This window comes from Elgaria multicarinata, chromosome 4 (assembly GCF_023053635.1).
Source record: "Elgaria multicarinata webbii isolate HBS135686 ecotype San Diego chromosome 4, rElgMul1.1.pri, whole genome shotgun sequence".
NCBI classification, from domain to species: Eukaryota; Metazoa; Chordata; class Lepidosauria; order Squamata; family Anguidae; genus Elgaria; species Elgaria multicarinata.
This window is the reverse complement of record NC_086174.1, coordinates 78,574,791-78,592,089: the sequence shown is the minus strand read 5'-3', so window position 1 is coordinate 78,592,089 and position 17,299 is coordinate 78,574,791. Positions and strand designations below refer to the sequence as shown.

Here is a 17,299-nt window from a genome sequence, read left to right as displayed (position 1 = left end):
TACAGTATTTCTATGAAACAGTCCGTATGTCTACCACTGAGTGTTACTTAATTGTGGCTTGTATTTTCATGGTGGGTGGTATTGCACTACAGTTTGCATTGCAAATCTAATAATAATATATTTATTTATTTATTACCCACCTCTCCCTCTGGTTTGAGGCAGGGAACAATATCAAATATAAAAATACTATAAAATATATAGAACTGATTTAAAACATATAAAACTAATACATTATTAAAATAACAGCCAGACATTTTAAAATTTGACTGGGTAGGTCTGCCAGAAGAGATCAGTCTTTATAGCTTTTTTTAAAATTCAGAAAGACTGTTAAGTTGGCAAATCTCTCCCAGCAGGCCATTCCACAGTCTGGGAGTGGCAGAAGAAAAGGTCCTCTGGGTAATGGTTGTCAGCCTAGTTTTCACTGACTGAAGTACATTCTTCCCAGAGGACTTGAGTGTGCGGGACGGATTGTACAAGAGAAGGCGATCCTGCAGGTAACCTGAACCCAAACTATATAGGGCTTTAAAGGTAATAACCAACACTTTATACTTCGCCTGGAAACTAATTGGCAGCCAGTGAAGAGATTTTAAAATTGGTGTAATATGGTCACCCCTAGGTGTACTGATGACCAACCTGGCTGCCATATTGTGAACTAGTTGAAGTTTCCAGACTAGGCACAAAGGTAGCCCCTATTGCAGAAGTTGAGCCTCGAAGTTACCAGTGCGTGCACTACCATCTTTAGGTCTTCCAACTCTAGGAAGGGGTGCAGGTGGCATATCAGCCAAAGCTGCTAGTAGGCACTCCTGGCTGTTGCATCTATCTGGAGTGTCATTTGGAGCGACGGATCCAGTGTAACCCCATCCAGAACTGGTTGATACACCTCCAAAACCAGGTTGGGCCTTTGACTATAAGCACCTTCATCTTGTCTGGATTCAGCTTCAGTTTGTTTTTCCTCATCCAGCCCATTACTGCCTCCAAGCATTCATTCAGAGGAGACACACTAGCTGACACTTAGCTGACACTGTTGTTGAAAGCAAAGAGAAATATATTTGGGTGTCATCGGCATACTGATAGCACCCCGCTCCATGCCTCTAGATGATCTCTCCCAGTGGTTTCATGTAGATGTTTAACAGCATTGAGGATAGGATGGTGTCTTTTGGTATGCCACACAACAGCTCCTTTTTTGAGGAACAGCTACCCCCAAGCATCACCATCTGGAACCTGCCTGAGAGAGGACCGGAACCACTGAAGCACAGTGTCCCCAATTCCCAAACCTCCCAGGCGTTCCAGAAGGACATCATGGTCGATGGTATGAAAAGCCACTGAGAGGTCCAGAAGTGCCAGCAGGGACACACTCCCCTACTCAAGCGTAGATCATCCACTAAGTTGACCATAGCTTTCTCAACTCCGTATCCTGCCCTGAAGCCAGTTTGAAATGGGTCTAGAAAATCTGTATCAGATGTTTGGAATTGGAAGGCAACTGCCCTCTCAATCACCTTGCCCAAAAACGGAAGATTTGATACTGGTCTGTAGTTATTAAAGTAGTTATTTTAATGCACACTTGGGAACCTATGGGGCAGTATCCAATGGGGTCATTGTGCAAGTGGCCCCAACTCATGATTCCATTGTGCAAAAAGGCCCCACCTCTTGCACAATCAAGATTTAACACTTCCTATGGGAAGCCCAAAATAAGCGAATACAGTCGTATCTAGCTTGGGGACTGGTCAGAGTTGCTGACCTGCCTCATTCCAGAAACTAGTATTTTCACTTGTTTCTGATTGCTCCCAAAGTGCTAAATCTCCATTGCACAAATGGTGGTTCTTACTTGCTGAACAGAATCAGCAGGGACACAGCTATGTTTTATGAACTTCAAAATTACCACTTATCAAACACTCATCTCTGTATAATAAGGTTTACTTAGAAAACATTCTCAAGCATTGGTTCTATATTTCAATTATGGACATGCATAGGTGTGCTACATCGATGCTTTCAATGCCATTAAAATACAAAGAACTACCCTAAGCAGATACAGAATTAGTCCACAGTGATGAGAGAATCTTTTTTTCTGGTCCTGCCTCAGCCAGTTTTGGCTGTCTGCCCAGAGTGCTTTGTGTTGTGCACTTCAGTTCCTATGGAGATGTGAGGAAGTGTTGACCTTCAGCCAATCCTACAGCAGTTCAGGCTTTCACACAGCAGGTCCGCGTTGCCTTCCTCACAGGGGAAAGGACCATCACCTCTTGAGGTAAGAGTAAATTACCAGTCTTCTGATTACCTGTTTTGTTCAAATGGGGGTTGGGTGAGTAGAATTATACATTATTTTGCTTTGCTGTGTTTCAGAAATGGTAGGAGCTGATATTCTCTTGTTCTTCTCTAGACCCAATTGACTAAAGATATGGTAGTGTCCAGAAGAAAAAAAGAATAAAAATAAAGCATGTATTACTGTAATAATAGTCCTAGAGAAACGCACTAAGGATTAATTTGTTACGTTGTTTGAGATAGTGGTTCCCCCCCTATTCAAATTTCAGTTATCAGTCCTTCAACTACCTACCAAATAAGCAAATCAATAATAGTCATTTTTTAAGTATTATAGTTAATCTAGCAACAGCAGAGATTTAAAACAAGGTTGAAAGGCAAGCAAGAATGAGACAAGGGCTCTGTTCCTCCAGCAACTGCTACCAAGCTGGACTTCCACTATCTTCCCTGATCAATCTGCTGTCACTTTTTGTAAGTCAGGCAATCTTGCCTTTGACACAGCAGGCCTTTTAGAGGAGAAGCTTGCTTTTTAATGAAAACCGTAACAACTACAGGGATTGTTCTGGTTTTTCTGTAAATATTGACTGAGCAATTGTTAACATACTGGATTCTATAGTTTACAGAAAATCCCCCCTTGAAAAAATGAGAAGTGGAGGAGGAGTAACATCAGAGTAAAGAATCAGATTATTTTGAAACTTAAATGTGATCGTAGATATGGAGACAACTCTTCAGCATTTTAAGCGGATGAAACTACTAGTTCATCTATAACTTCAAGAACTGGTTGTGGACTCTAGTAATAATTTTGATGACAAGGTGAAATCTCACCCATCGCTCCATCACAATCTCTCATCCTGCTGTCAAGTTAATATAAATTTACACAACCTGAAGAGTTTCTGTGCCTTGGCAATAATTGAGAATGAAGGATGAAGGGAACAAGGATCATGCAATATAGGGAAATATATGGAAAATAAAGCTGTTCATAAAGGTATAACATACTTTTCATAAAGGTATGTCAAACTTAAAATCTTTGAAAACCCATCTTATGCTAGTTTTGCTCCATTTAAATAAAGCCTTGTCCTTCTAATACCCCACCACTGACTTGCTGTAAGTGGGTCAAGCTCAGCCCAGGGGCTAACTAGAGCCAAGTCCATTTAGCAAAGTCAGGCAAAAGATCAAAGCCCAGTATTAACAGGACCAGGGGGGGGAAAGGCAGTCCAAAAGCAAGGCCTTATCAGGAATCTGCAACATGAGAGATCAGTCCAAGGAGCAGCAAAAACAAGGTTTCAAAATACTGGGAGCTGAAATAAGATGATGTTCCAGCAAGTGGCGGGGTGGGTGGGTGGTCAACTGATAGTTTATAAACTGGAGTTTCCAGAGCCCCACCCAGGACTTGGCTGCACCACATCAGAGGCACTTTGTCTCAAATCTACTTGTGAGGAGGGCCTTGCTCTTGAGGCAGTCTTTACTCTTAAGAAGACTCCCCCCCCCAGCAAGCAAACACTCCTAGTCTGAATCCTGGGCCCCAGCATCCTGGGGTCTAGGAGATGGTTCAGCATGCCCCTCTTCCTCATAAGCTGAGTTTTCTGCCTTTCTAAGAAGGAGATCTGAAGGCCCATGACTGTCTTGGGCAGCCTCAAGATCCTCTGAAGTGGCCTGTTCCCTGGGGACATCTGGCTCTGAAGGTGCAAAACTAGTTCTGGGTGTAGGGCCGGATGACTTGCCACTCTGCCTTCTGGGAGCCAGATGATGTCACCGGACATGGACACCCCCACCTTTGCTCCCTGAATCTTCCACCCAGCACTTGGGTCAGGGACCACCCTAAGCCCCTGAAGGAACCCCAAGAGGCTGCACAGCTCAGATCGGGGTGCCTCATGGGCTCAAAGTTCTGCACCCCTGGTTTAAGCTCTTCCTCTGATGAGGAATCTCCCAGGAAGCCATGATACCCACCACTATTAACACAACATTGCAATAGCAATTCCATAAGCACCAAGCCTTATAGATGTGTTCTTTCTTCTCCCCTTTCTCTCAGTTCCTTATATTCTTCTATCTTAAAAAGAAATAGGAACAGACAAAAGTGGGAGAACAGAAGAATCGTGAAGAAAAAATGAAATGCACAGTCCATATACTGCTCTGGTCTCTAGGGCTGTTGTGATTGGGATGAACTCAAGTTCTGAACTCAAAGTTTTCTCTCCAAGAAGAAGAGTCACACCGTAGTTCTGTTTTCATGAGGCTTCTAACAGCAGTCTGAGTGTATAGCAGAACTATTAGCCCAGGAAACTGCAACTACTTCTACGATGACCACGCCTTCTACCACACGCACCCCACACAGTGTTAAACAGTGGCATTTGGAAAGCTTGGGACTCCTTGCCGGTGGCACAAACAGCCCCAAGCAAAACCGGACACCAATGGAAATCTCACGTACAAGATTCAGTACTTGGACACCAATTGAAAACCAATCTCTTAATAATCAGGTAAGTTGACGTCTAATGAAGTCACACAAGGTTTAAATGCATTTAAACTAGGGGTGTGCACGGACCCCCCGCTCTGCTTCACTTGCAGATCCATGATTTTTGGAGCAGGCCGCTTCGCCCCGCCCACGCTCCGCCCACTTCCGCTCCGCTCCGCTCGGAGCTCCGGATCCGGATCGGAGCTCCGTTTTTCCCCCCCATAGGGTTGCATTGAAAGCTAAAAAAGTAAACAACTTTTTTTCTGTTCAAGTTAGAAACCTCACGTTTGGGACCATGACACCTCATGGGGGTATACACACGCACGCCAAGTTTCAAGCCAATCCCATCATCCCCTGATTTTTGGGGATTTTTTGAAAATCGGGCACCCCATTCACACCCCTTTCCATAGCTCCGTCAATTTGCACGTTAGAAACCTCAAACTCGGCACCATGATAGCTTATCCATGTGTCCACATGGACGCCAAGTTTCAAGGCAATCCCATCATCCCCTGATTTTTGGGGAATTTTTGAAAATCGGGCACCCCATTCACATCCCTTTCCATAGCTCCGTCAATTTGCACGTTAGAAACCTCAAACTCACCACCATGACAGCTTATCCAGGGATACATACGCACGCCGAGACTCAAGGCAGTCCCATCATCCCCTGATTTTTGGGGAATTTATGAAAATCCAACACCCATTCACACCCCTTTCCAATAGCTCCGTCAATTTGCACGTTAAAAAACCCCCTCAAACTCACCACCATGACAGCTTATCCAGGGATACATACGCCGCACACCGAGACTCAAGGCAGTCCCATCATCCCCTGTTTTTTGGCTGGGCTTAAACCTGCAGACCTCTCAATGGGGCCATTTCAAAGGAAATCCCAACATGCCATGAATTGGGGAGTAGAGATCAACCTATATGAATCTTCTTCCACACTTGAAAAATGGATTTGGAACTTGAGCACAGGAAGGACTTCTCCCCTGAGTCAAAGCCAGACACACACAACATCCCTGCAAGGCGGGCAGGGGAGGAAAGAGGGAAAGCAGGCAGGCAGACAGCAGACATTTCTGGGGGCATAAGGAAGTGAGCCAAGGATAAGCCAGTAATGCATATAAAATGGAATAAATAAATAAATAAATAAACGAAGGAGGGGTGGAATTAAAAGCAGCAGTGTTGCTGAATAAACAACAAGAAGAACTTTTTAAAAAAGGCTATATCTGTCTTTTACCAGTAATAGGGGGACGTGCCCGGGGGAGAGGGAAGCAGCTGCCAGTTCAGCTCAAGAAAGCCATTGCTTCACCAAGAGCTCTGAGAAGTAAACGCTCACTTCAACTCATAATAGGCATTGCTCCACCACTAAGAAGTAAACGCTCACTTCGACTCATGATAGGCATTGCTCCACCACTAAGAAGTAAACGCTCACTTCGACTCATGATAGGCATTGCTCCACCGTTTTACTCTCTTTGGAAGGCTCTGATGGCCTTCCAGTACAGGAGAGAGTGGGGGCACGTCCACGATGAGATGCCCTAGGGGAACTCATCCCCTTGCACCACATCTTTTCAGTTGTTCCCCAAAGTTAGGCTGGGTAGCAGTGCTCTCTTATTATTGGCTTAGTATATGATTTCAGGTTGTGTTTGTGCATTTGGTGGGGCTACTGTGTTAAAAAACACAGGGAAAAGTCGGTTCAGATTAAGAAAGAGAAGTTTCCCAGAATCCCAAGTTACCCGTTTTGCCTATGCCCTCCTCTAACTTTGGGATCATGTGATCATGACCGGGAGCTGACTCTGCCCCTCAGCCCTTTGAAAAAGGTATTTTTCCCGCCGATTTTTAAAAAAATTCTAGCGCGCGACCCGCACCACACAGAGAGGTGAGAGTAGTCTCAAAATGACCCCCATCCACGACTCTCTGTGCACAAGAATTTTCAGAATGATAGCTTAAAAATCAACCCAGTTATCCCCGATTCTTTCCCGCAATGCAATCCTATGGGCGAAAAGCCAAAAACCGCTGTTTGAGCCGCGCTGTCCCTGTTTGTTGACCCGATTTTTAAAAAAATATAGCACGCGACCCGCAGAGAGGTGAGAGTAGTCTCAAAATGACCCCCATCCACGACTCTCTGTGCACAAGAATTTCCAGAACGATAGCTTCAAAAACAACCTAGTTATGCGCGATTATTTCCCGCAATGCAATCCTATGGCGAAATGTTTTCAAGATGGCGACCGGAGCGCTCCGCCTGAACTAGGAGCTCCGAAAAATGGTCACTTCTCTTCGCCTTGCTTCTAGGGGTCCGCGGCCCGCTTCTACTCCGCCTCTGGGTAAGGTGGAGCAGGCCAATCCGCTACTGCTTCTCCGCTCCTAATCGGAGCAGAGCACATGCCTAATTTAAACCTCTGTGCTTTTGCCACTTATCTTAATTACTCTTTTCATGGCTCCCCACCCTCCATGCATATTGGTCCATACTGTCATAATTTAAATAGGAAATAGTTAAATGTTTTCCAATGAAATGAATCCTGTATATCAGTGTGGATGCAGCATAGGTGAGCATGCCAGCTGATGCTATCAGAATTTGGTGTGACAAGGAGTTCTATCCACCAACCTCATCACTGCCTGGCTCCAGCCAAGATGACATCTGGCTCTGTCCCAAATACCAGTTGCAAGATTGCTATTGTAGGTGTTTCAGTAAATCACTGCTGCAGATCAGGGTTGATAGGAAGAGGCATATTTGACCTTCGATATCTACACAATAACATGCATATGCCTGCTCTCATTGGTCCTGAGAACACTCAAGACTAAGATAGTTTACTATATTGTAGCACTAGCTGATATGCCCGGCATTGATCGGGTCCTTGAATAATGTTTATTACATTTATTTGAAAAATAATAAATTTCTCTGCAACGTATTCATCTTTAGGTTGTTTTTTGTTTGTTTTTAATTTGGCTGAGTTAGTAAATTGTTTTGTTAGAATAAATGGAAAATTGTGTTAATAACAACTGTATTTTAAATTAGAGCTTCGTGATAAACCAGATCTTGTGTTTTAAATTCCTACAACTCCCATCATGCCTTGGCCGGAGCAGCTGTCTAAACTTCAAAAACAATCAGGACACATTTCCTCTTAAGGGTGAAGGCTGTGTGTGTGCTTCCCTCAGTGTCTGAGAAAACAGCGATATCAGGACGGGGTGCCTTTGAGCATGTCCAGAGTTCAGCCTCTCAAAGGCACACTGTTGTATCTAGTTATGATTTTAAAACCACACCTGGCAGGTGGGAGGAGGCATCACAAATGGATGCAGTCCATTTATGTGGGTTTTCCTTTTACGTGGAAGTGAGTTGACTGACTTTAGGAATCACAATGGCCATCAAAGGCCAGTAAGTCTGGCCTCTCACCCAAGGCATGCTGGGAGTTGTAGGCGTAAACCTAGGTTTTTTATTAAATTCTTTAAAAATATTTAAACCCCCAAAATTCTTGTTTTAGATTTTTTCTGATCGATGTACATGAAGACCTGTCTGGGTGAACAGCATTAAGGCAGTACCATATGTGGAAGTGGGTTAACATTTTGGGACATGCGTGACAAACACATACTTTCCACTTTATAAGTAGAGATGACATCCCTATTTTCCTATTGCAGAAATGGGTTTAATGGAAAACTCTTTAATTTGGACTTGGAAATATTGAGGGTGGTTCTGTAGTACAGCTGTATAATTGTTCCATTTTAAAAGCAAACCAGGAAAGGGAATGTAGTAGGAGAGCAACTGAAAACCTTTATTAGACATTCTGAGCAGCCTCTTTGTTGCCTCAATTGAAAGGCCATCTTCTATTAACCCAGGATACAGCTCCAATCCTGGAGGAGATGGCCAGGCACCTATAATTTGAGTATTGCATCACATCCAGGAAACTGACAGATAGAAGTGAGTTCATTTGCAATGCTGACAAGATGTAGATGTTGCTGCTGTTTTGAATATACTTTTCCCTTTGCTCCAACTATAGAGATTTTTCCAACTCCTCCCTTCGATTAACTGAGAAATAAGAATTCCACTAGTGGAAACTCCTGAATTATTATTTTTTCCATCTCAGCCCCAGGCCCTTGTATGAATCATCATCATCATCATCTTCGCTTGCATTGAGCAGGGGGTTGGACTCGATGGCCTTGTAGGCCCCTTCCAACTCTACTATTCTATGATCCTACTTAACCATTGGTGAATAGAAAAGGAATAGGAAATAGATTCATTCATAGAAGAAGAGAGATTTTAACATACACACACACTCCTGCGTCAGAGCTGTGGAACTTATTACCAAGAGAATACTCTGCAAGCAATTAGAAAACACCGCACAAAATATAGCCACAGCAGAAGCCCAAAGGATGTGCGTTACACGTCCCTTTCAGTTTCAATAGTTTGGTCTCATAATACCTAGAGAATGCATTTGTAATATGGGTCACTTGTCATCCTAGTATAGTGTTGACGCCAACACGAAGGTTTTTTTTAGAATTCTGTAGGTAAACTTGATTTTCCTTCTTTTGCTGGCAGTTGTAGGTACAGCCTCAAAAGACAGGGTGTTTAATGCCCAAATGATATGGTGTTCATCGTTCTCTCAGAAAAGAGACTGGCCACGGTTTGGATTTGAGACAATGGAACAGTGATACTGAGGGGACTTCAAAGCAGTGCTGCCTTCCCTGCCACAAGAGCCAAACTTTCTAGAGAGTCCCAGAGAAAGAGAAAGAGACAAAAGATGACTTTATGTAGAGGTGTGAAAGATCCGTGTTGGGGCAAATGTTGCATAGTTTTCATAAAACATGCTGAGAAGAAGAGGCAAAAGAAGTGCATGAACAGGAGAGGTTTTAAGAAGTCATGCTGGCTGTAGAGACAGCAGAGGGAAGCTTACAAAAGAAAATGAAAGCTTAAAAGCTGAATTACCTGGCGAAAGCTTTTGTGGGCAACAGATTATTGTTGTCTTCTCCAGAGAGGGAGCTATGTCAGCCTGTTGCAGGAAAAACAAGCAGAAGTCTTATTGGTGCTTTCGGGATGTATGCAGCATAGACAATAAAGAGTATAAAATTGCCCTGATCCCAGGGAACAATGACAATGTAAAAGCCTGCCTTATAATGTGTGTTACTGAAATGTCCTTCAAGAGAACTCTGTGGCTTTGTTTAGCTCTTTCAGGAAAGAGTCAGGCTTATAAGCCATTGGTTTGACCTGTGGACAGACAAGCAGCGTAAGCAGTTTCTCCACTGGATATTCACCAAGTGCAATAAATCGCAACTAAAGTAAGTAAAGTAAAAGTAAATGGCAACTAAAGTAAAGGGAAGCTCAGAGGATGGCAACAAGGGAGAGGGCTTTCTCAGTGGTGGCCCCCCAATTATGAAATGATCTCCCCGATGAGGCCAACATTGTTATCTTTTCAGTGACCTTTTCTCCCAGGCATTTAACAGCATATGCTGAGTTTTTTTTAATTGATTCCAGATCTATATTTAATCCTGGCTGAGAGTTCACAGTTGTATATATTGTCCATGTAGCTTGTCTGTTGTTTGTTTTTATGGCTTTAAATTTTGCATATCAATTTTTAATGTTCACCATTTTAATCTTTGTAAACCAACCGCCCAGAGAGCTTCAGCTATGGGAAGGTATATAAATGTTGTTGTTGTTGTTGTTGTTGTTGTTGTTGTTGTTGTTATCATCATCATTAAGTGAGCCACAAGTTCATTTCTAGGTTGTGTTTTGTGAAAAGTGTTCCACAAGGGCATCTCCTGTAAAGTGGATTTCTTACCCAGGCCAATGCTTGCAGAATGTAACACTGACATCAGCAGGTGTGTATAACAAATGAAACATTTGCTCATCCAGATCCAAATGCAGGAGTTAAAACTGCATTGCGTTCTTGTAAGATGTGTGTTTCAGTGTATTTAAATTAAGACCTAAGTATGTCAACAGTAATTGATGAGAACAATTTTTGCTTTTATAACAATTGAGAGAGTGCGCACAGTAGAGTATTCTAAAGCCATGTAAAATGTGTATTTTAAAATACCTTATAGCAGCCTTCTCTGACCACCTGGTGCTTTCCAGATGTGTTGGACTACAACTTCCATTATCCCCAGCCAGCCTGGCCATTGGGTATGCTGGCAGGTGATGATTGGAGACATAGACCAACACATCTGGAAGCTGCCAGATTGGAGAAGGCGGCCTTAGAGAAGCTATTTCTCTCACATGGACAATGAAATCCATAAAATCAAGACTGGCCCATGGCAAGCAGATAGGTTGGCTACCTGACAGAAAGTCTGTGTCCCTAAACAGATGGCTGATCAGTTGAAATTGAACATGTACAGCTTTCCCCCCATTATCCAGTGCCAGGAAAAAGTGGTAGTTGTTGATTACTGTCTACATGTCCCAATCTACTAAAAGGCACAGAACATTTAGTCAGGAAAAATAATGACGACCCTAAATGCAGAGGTGGTCAAGCACCATACTGGAGTTGTAGTTGCATGCATGCCTCTATGAAGTCAAAAGAAGCAGGGGTGTCTTAGCTCAAATTTGGCTTAGGGCATGAAGCTTTGTCTTGCTAATTGTCTTCTAGAAATGCTTCTGTGTAATTGAACTTGTGAAATAACTTCAAGTTTATGCAGCCTTAAGCATGTAGAGAAACTGTTCTGAGCTTCCTAAAAGAAGAGTGTGATGTACAAAATGTAATACATAAACACTTTATAGCTGGCTGCTGTGAAGCATGATACCTGGTTCAGACATAACTCAAAACCATAGTTCATTTTGATGTCTGAATCTGAACCTGTCCACAAACTGTAGCTTCTTTGAGGGCAACAAACTGGGTTCTGAAACTACCCTTTTTGGCTTGTTTATCACCAGCTGAAACCACCCTTTGAAGGTGGAGATGGAAGTGAATTTAGGAGTGCCGAGCAGGTGAAAAACAAAAGTAGGCAAGCAGCTGAAAACCATGGTGTTGATCTATGGTTCACATAAATCAAGGTTTCATGCAGTGACTGCATCCTGGCAATGTCACAGTCAGATCTTTCTGAGCTTCCTGAGAATAATCCTTCTGGAACCTTCATTCGTTCTTCCAAGGAGGCATTCAGAATTACAAAAAGGACTTAACACCTACTGAGGATCATCCTGTTTCTCTTTCCTGTTTCACAGGTTTGCTGAAAAATGGTTTGTAGACAATATCCCAGTGACCAAAGTGGACTTCACCACTTTGCTGCCCCGTTTCATATCTCTGTATATATTCTCCTTTCTCAATCCAAAGGACGTTTGTGCAGCAGCTCAAGTCAACTGGCACTGGAAGTTTTTAACCGAACAGGTAACCCCACCTTGCATACAATCGTCACTGGAGCCAATCCGCATAGGAAGTTGCCTGGGTCTTTTACTTTATATGCCCGCTTGCATTGGCTGCCTATATGTTTCCGAGCCCAATTCAAGGTGCTGGTTTTAACCTATAAAGCCCTACATGGCTTGGGACCACAATACCTGATGGAACGCCTCTCCCGACATGAACCTACCCATACACTGCACTCAACATCTAAGGTCCTCCTCCGAGTGCCTACTCCAAGGGAAGCCTTCTCAGTGGTTGCCCCCCGACTGTGGAATGATCTTCCCGATAAGGCTCGCCTGGCGCCAACGTTGTTATCTTTTCGGCGCCAGGTCAAGACCTTTCTCTTCTCCCAGGCATTTTAACAGCATTTTAACAGCATTTAATAATGTTAAGTTTGTTTTAATGGACCCCAGAATTGTTGTTTTAAATGAATACTGTTGTTGTTTTTATACTGTTTTTATGTTTTTAAATTTTTTTGTATACTTTTAATGTCTACTATTTTTAATTGTTGTAAACCGCCCAGAGAGCTTTGGCTGGGGGGCGGTATATAAATGTAATAAAATAAATAAATAAATAAATAAATAAATAAATAAATAAATAAATACCCTAATCTGACCCCATCCTTTAGTCAGTAGAGGTCCAGCTATTGAAGAGCTTGCTTTCCTCTTCCTTTGCCATTCCATTCTTCCCCTTCTGTATTATTTCTATTAGATTGTGAGTCCAACAGAAAGGATTGTCTTCTCTTTCAATATTTTATAGCACTTAGAAAATATTAGGCACTTTAGAGGTGTTTCCCTTAGTTGGTTACAACCCAATGATTTGGTTACAATTGGTTACAACCCAATAAATAATAAATACTCCTAAACTATGAGAATCCTGGGGTAAAACCCAGGTTCTCAAAGTTAGGACTACACTTGATTTATTTTAACTTGAGTTGAAGGTGGTCACATGCGCCTTTGAACCCAAGTAGAAGGCAGCAGCAGGAATCTGTGTACAAGATGCCATGGCCTGATCTTGACCTCTAGCCCCTGTTTTAATTGGAAGTCTGAGCCAGGTCAATTCATGATACTTCATTAAAGAATTGTGTCATATATTGTTACTCTTTAACATTTAGATAATAGCTTCCCATTAAAAATAAACATTTGTGTGTGTTTTTTTACTTTTCTCACTAAAGGATTGCCTGTGGATGCCAAAATGCATTAGGCTAGGATGGTTTCTTCCTTACACTCCTGAAAAAAATGAATACAGTGCTTGGAAGCAATATTATATAGCCTGTGCAACCAACTTGGATTACTTCACTCCCAGGGAAGGTGTTGAATGTTATGGGACTCTCAATGAACCTAACATAGAAAATGAAGAGGAAGAAGAAAAACTGCATGCAAAATATATACGAAAAATGATTCGAAAGAGATTGGCTCTGCAGAAGAGTAAGTGGGCTGAAACTGTGACTTGTTTTAGGTACTGGTAAAGGAGGATCCCATGTATATACTGCAATTGCGCGCCAACCTACTTGGGAATAAGTATCATTGAACTCAATGGGGCTTATTTCCAAGTAGACATGAGCTGCATTGAGCCCAAAAGAGTCAAACCTGCTCTACTGAACTGAAATAAATTGCAGGTATGCATATGGATGGGTGTTGTTGTTTCACAGAAAAGCTGAGAAGGTTGTTTGGTTTGTATGGTAGCTCTTGTTTCTCACACACACAGCAAAGTCGTAAGAATGTTATAGCACAATCCTGAGAAATTACATACATTCCCTGTAATGAATGAGCCTTGAGCAAGAGCAAGGATGTATTTTTGAATACTTGCCATTCTTTTCAATGGAGCTTGCACAGAAGATCTTCTTGGAAATTGTCCCTTAGAATTGTATCCAATGGTTGTAGCCCCGCAAAGCCTCTGTGAATGCAAGTTTTCTCTGCTGGTGTTAGGCACTTCCACCCTCCCTCTACAGCCCTGTACAATCCAGCTCACAGCATTTAGGGCATCATCAGACAAGTGTTTTATTGCACACTCATTACTGGACACTATTCATGTTATTGTCTGCGCCCTGCATGCCTCCTGGCCCTTCTAGCCTTCTTCGAGCAATAAAATAAGACCCCGGTAAATCCCAATTATTTTTGAGACAGAACTTGCTGCTATCTCCTGCTGTGTGTAGGAGAGGCAGCGCCATCAAAACGGCCCACTGAGAGCATCGTCACCTGGGGGAAAACCCCGGTTCATTACCGTCACTTCTTCACCCACGCTTTTGTACCTTGTTACTTCCTCTTTCGAAAGAGGAAGTAAACAATGTGCACGTGGCCCATTCGGGAAGAGGAAGTAGTGAGGGGCAAACTCACGGGTGGAGAAGTGACGATAAGGAAACGTGATTTCCCCCTGTGTGATGGCACTCATAGTATTCTTCTCTCTGATCCTCCAGAGAGGCTTTCCATGGGCTAGATGGAGCTGCCCCAGGGAGGAGGTATTGTAAGAGTTGCCTTCTGTTTGGTGTCACCTTGGATATAACCCTTAGTCTTTCATGGTGTTCCACACATATTTCTTGCATTTCTTTCATAAAAAGGTACAGCAGCTGCCTCTACTAGCTAATGAGAAACTGGAATCTGCAACTGAGATGCTGGAATTTTCTGTGATAGTATCCAATGTGCCAGCTACTTTTGGTATTGAGAAAAATACAGCATAAGGGGTACTAGGTGATTTATTTCCAGGTAGAAGTGAGGAGAAAGGCAATGAAAGCATCCCAAAGGAAATGTTCCACTGTTAGTTCAATGTGTAAAAAAAATGCATTGGAAACTTTACTACATTAAATCAGCCTATTAGCAAATGCAGAACTACAGATCGCAGATTTGCAGCCTGGAGATAAGTAAATAAGATTTCTAAGCAATTTTTACAATGTTTGTTATCCCCTACAGAAAGAAATTCTCACAATTATTACAGTAAAAAATATTGATGGGATAATTTAACAAATAGTACCAAACATTTGTTATGATGTATATGAAAATTAAATACGAGAACATTAGGATTCCATTTTTATTAGATATGGTTTTCCAGCATATGTACGTACGTGTCCAGCATACTTGCATATGAAGTTAAACACCAAGGTCTGTGCTTGTGATATAGCACTTGTGCAAACCTACTTGTATGTGCCTTCTGTGCTAAAATCTTAGATAAAATCTATAGCTGGATGTATGAAAACTTGTCTTCAACCTGATTATATAATGTAGTAATTGTAAAGATGTATCCAGACAGCATGAGAAATATGTGCCTTTTGAAACCCATGGGATTAAATGGCATCGTCTAACAATGCTTATTTTTCAGAGGAATTATTCAAAGCTCGTCCTCCTTGGATAAGTGGAACACAAAGTTCAGGATTTTACAAATCCGGATTTCAGCCAAATTTGTCCCAGACTATCCAAGACCAGGCTACATTGCCAGAACCATTGTTACTAATGAAGGTACTATTCCCCCCGCCCCCCATATTATCTTATTGACTCCTTATCATTTGCTTCTGTGTGTGGATGCAGAACTTAATTCTGTGTCCGGATGCAGAATCTAATGCCTGCCTAAAAAACTAATTTTTAATAACAGATCTTAGCATCTGAGCAAGGTCAGTGTGGGAGATCAGAGTTGTTAGGCTCTTGCCTTATTTTATTTATTATGGACTGTAATTAAGACGGGGGTGGGCAGGCAGGCTGTGGGTTGTCTCCCATACAGTCCCCACCCCACCCCGCAGGCTCAGGTCCTCTGGGGAGAACTTACTTCAGTCAACCAAGACTAGGCTGACATCAGTTTCCAGGGGGCCTTTTCTTCTGTTGCCCCTGGATTGTGGAACAGCCTGCCAGAAGGGATTCATAAAATTAACTCTCTCTGTGATTTTAAGGCAGCTTTGAAGACTAGCCTTTTCAGGCAGGCCTACCCAGATCAATGTGAAATCAAGAATTTTTAAGATATGATGATTCCTGTACTAATGTTGTTACCCGCCTCGATCCAATGCATGGCGCGGAAGGAAAGCATGAGAAAGTCAGTTTGATTACGCCAGAACCTGCCTCCGCACCTGGCTCCATGAAGTTACGGGCACTTGGGAAATGGTTTCCTATTCTTCTTGAGCTGACAATTGTCTTGCTTAGTTTGCACAGTTTTGCCTAGGGGGACGTTTCCAAGAGGTTAGACTCGCTTCAGGTAGAAGAGATGTTTATTGCTTAATAAAAGCTTTGTGGATTAGTTAGCAAGCCTCGTCATTTGCCTCCCATAAAAAGTAGGAGTTTTCTGAGAAACACAACAGTTGTAAAGCCCTGTTATGTGCTCATAGTGAACCCACTTTATAAGTATGGATCATTATGGAACCGAAATTGCACCATCCATAGCAAGATGAGGTATCAGCATTTACGGGGGGAAATGCTATGGAGGGGGGAGCCCACTACTGCCCAATGAGAATTCAGCATGCTCAATGGCCACAAAATACTGAGTATTTTGGAGGGGAAAGTACCAGAAATCCAAGTTGTGGATGGGAATTTAATGGAAGGATAGACCATTTTGTGTTTTACACTCTGCCTCTGAGAATGGTGTCCTCCCCCCCCCTCTTAACAACTACCTGTACAGTTCCTTCTCCTGGAGTCTGGTCATCATTCTCCATTTCCCCACTAAAGTATGCAGCCACCCACCATCTTTGGAGTCTCTCCCAGACATCTCACTCAATATTTTTTTTCTAAATGTTTTAGAAAAAAATGCTTTCACCCAAAGATATACTTTCGAAACAAAGTTCTGAAGATGTTAAATCTGTACCGAGCTTCAACTTGGAAGTGGAAAAACCACTTGAGTGGGCCTCTTTAAAACCTTTTCCAAAAAGGTAAGCAGTGTTTGGCAGGAGGTGGCATAAGCCCGCAGCACTGGTGAGGATCCTCACCATTCAACCCCTCGCCACAAAGGATGATGGGGTGAGGCTTGCACATGCCCAAAAGAGCCTTTGATTAAGTCCTTGGCTGGCCAAGGTCCAAGCTTCCAGGTTTAGGGGCCTAAAGGAACGAAGGTTACAAACAGCTCCTGGGATGGGTGTAGGGCCAAAATGGTGGTATCAAAGTGGGGGATCTCCTCCTGAGCCAAAGATAATTTCTCACAATCGCCTTGGAGAAGAAGCGCCACAAGCTCACCTCCCCTGCTCTGTGGCCTAAATCCATCACAGAGGAGGACTCTATAGAGGCTCAGGGCTGCATCCTGAGATATCTTGGACTGTGTGATGCTGTCTTCTCAGGGTCCTGTTGCCGGTCAGATTCCATAAATCTTGTGGGAGAGCAGATTC

General features: G+C 42.8%; 1 protein-coding gene across 1 annotated transcript in view; it reads left to right on the top strand.

The window, feature by feature from the left end:
• Window positions 1-4,537: 4,537 nt before the first annotated feature.
• Window positions 4,538-17,299, top strand: part of ECT2L (epithelial cell transforming 2 like) — a 35,982-nt gene continuing 23,220 nt past the window's right edge. Inside the window, exons 1-6 of the mRNA XM_063124609.1 lie at window positions 4,538-4,724; window positions 9,849-9,961; window positions 11,835-11,997; window positions 13,184-13,436; window positions 15,322-15,458; window positions 16,722-16,819. Of these exons, the coding sequence (XP_062980679.1) occupies window positions 4,548-4,724; window positions 9,849-9,961; window positions 11,835-11,997; window positions 13,184-13,436; window positions 15,322-15,458; window positions 16,722-16,819 (941 nt within the window). The 5' untranslated portion in view covers window positions 4,538-4,547. The remainder of the gene's footprint in view (window positions 4,725-9,848; window positions 9,962-11,834; window positions 11,998-13,183; window positions 13,437-15,321; window positions 15,459-16,721; window positions 16,820-17,299) is intronic.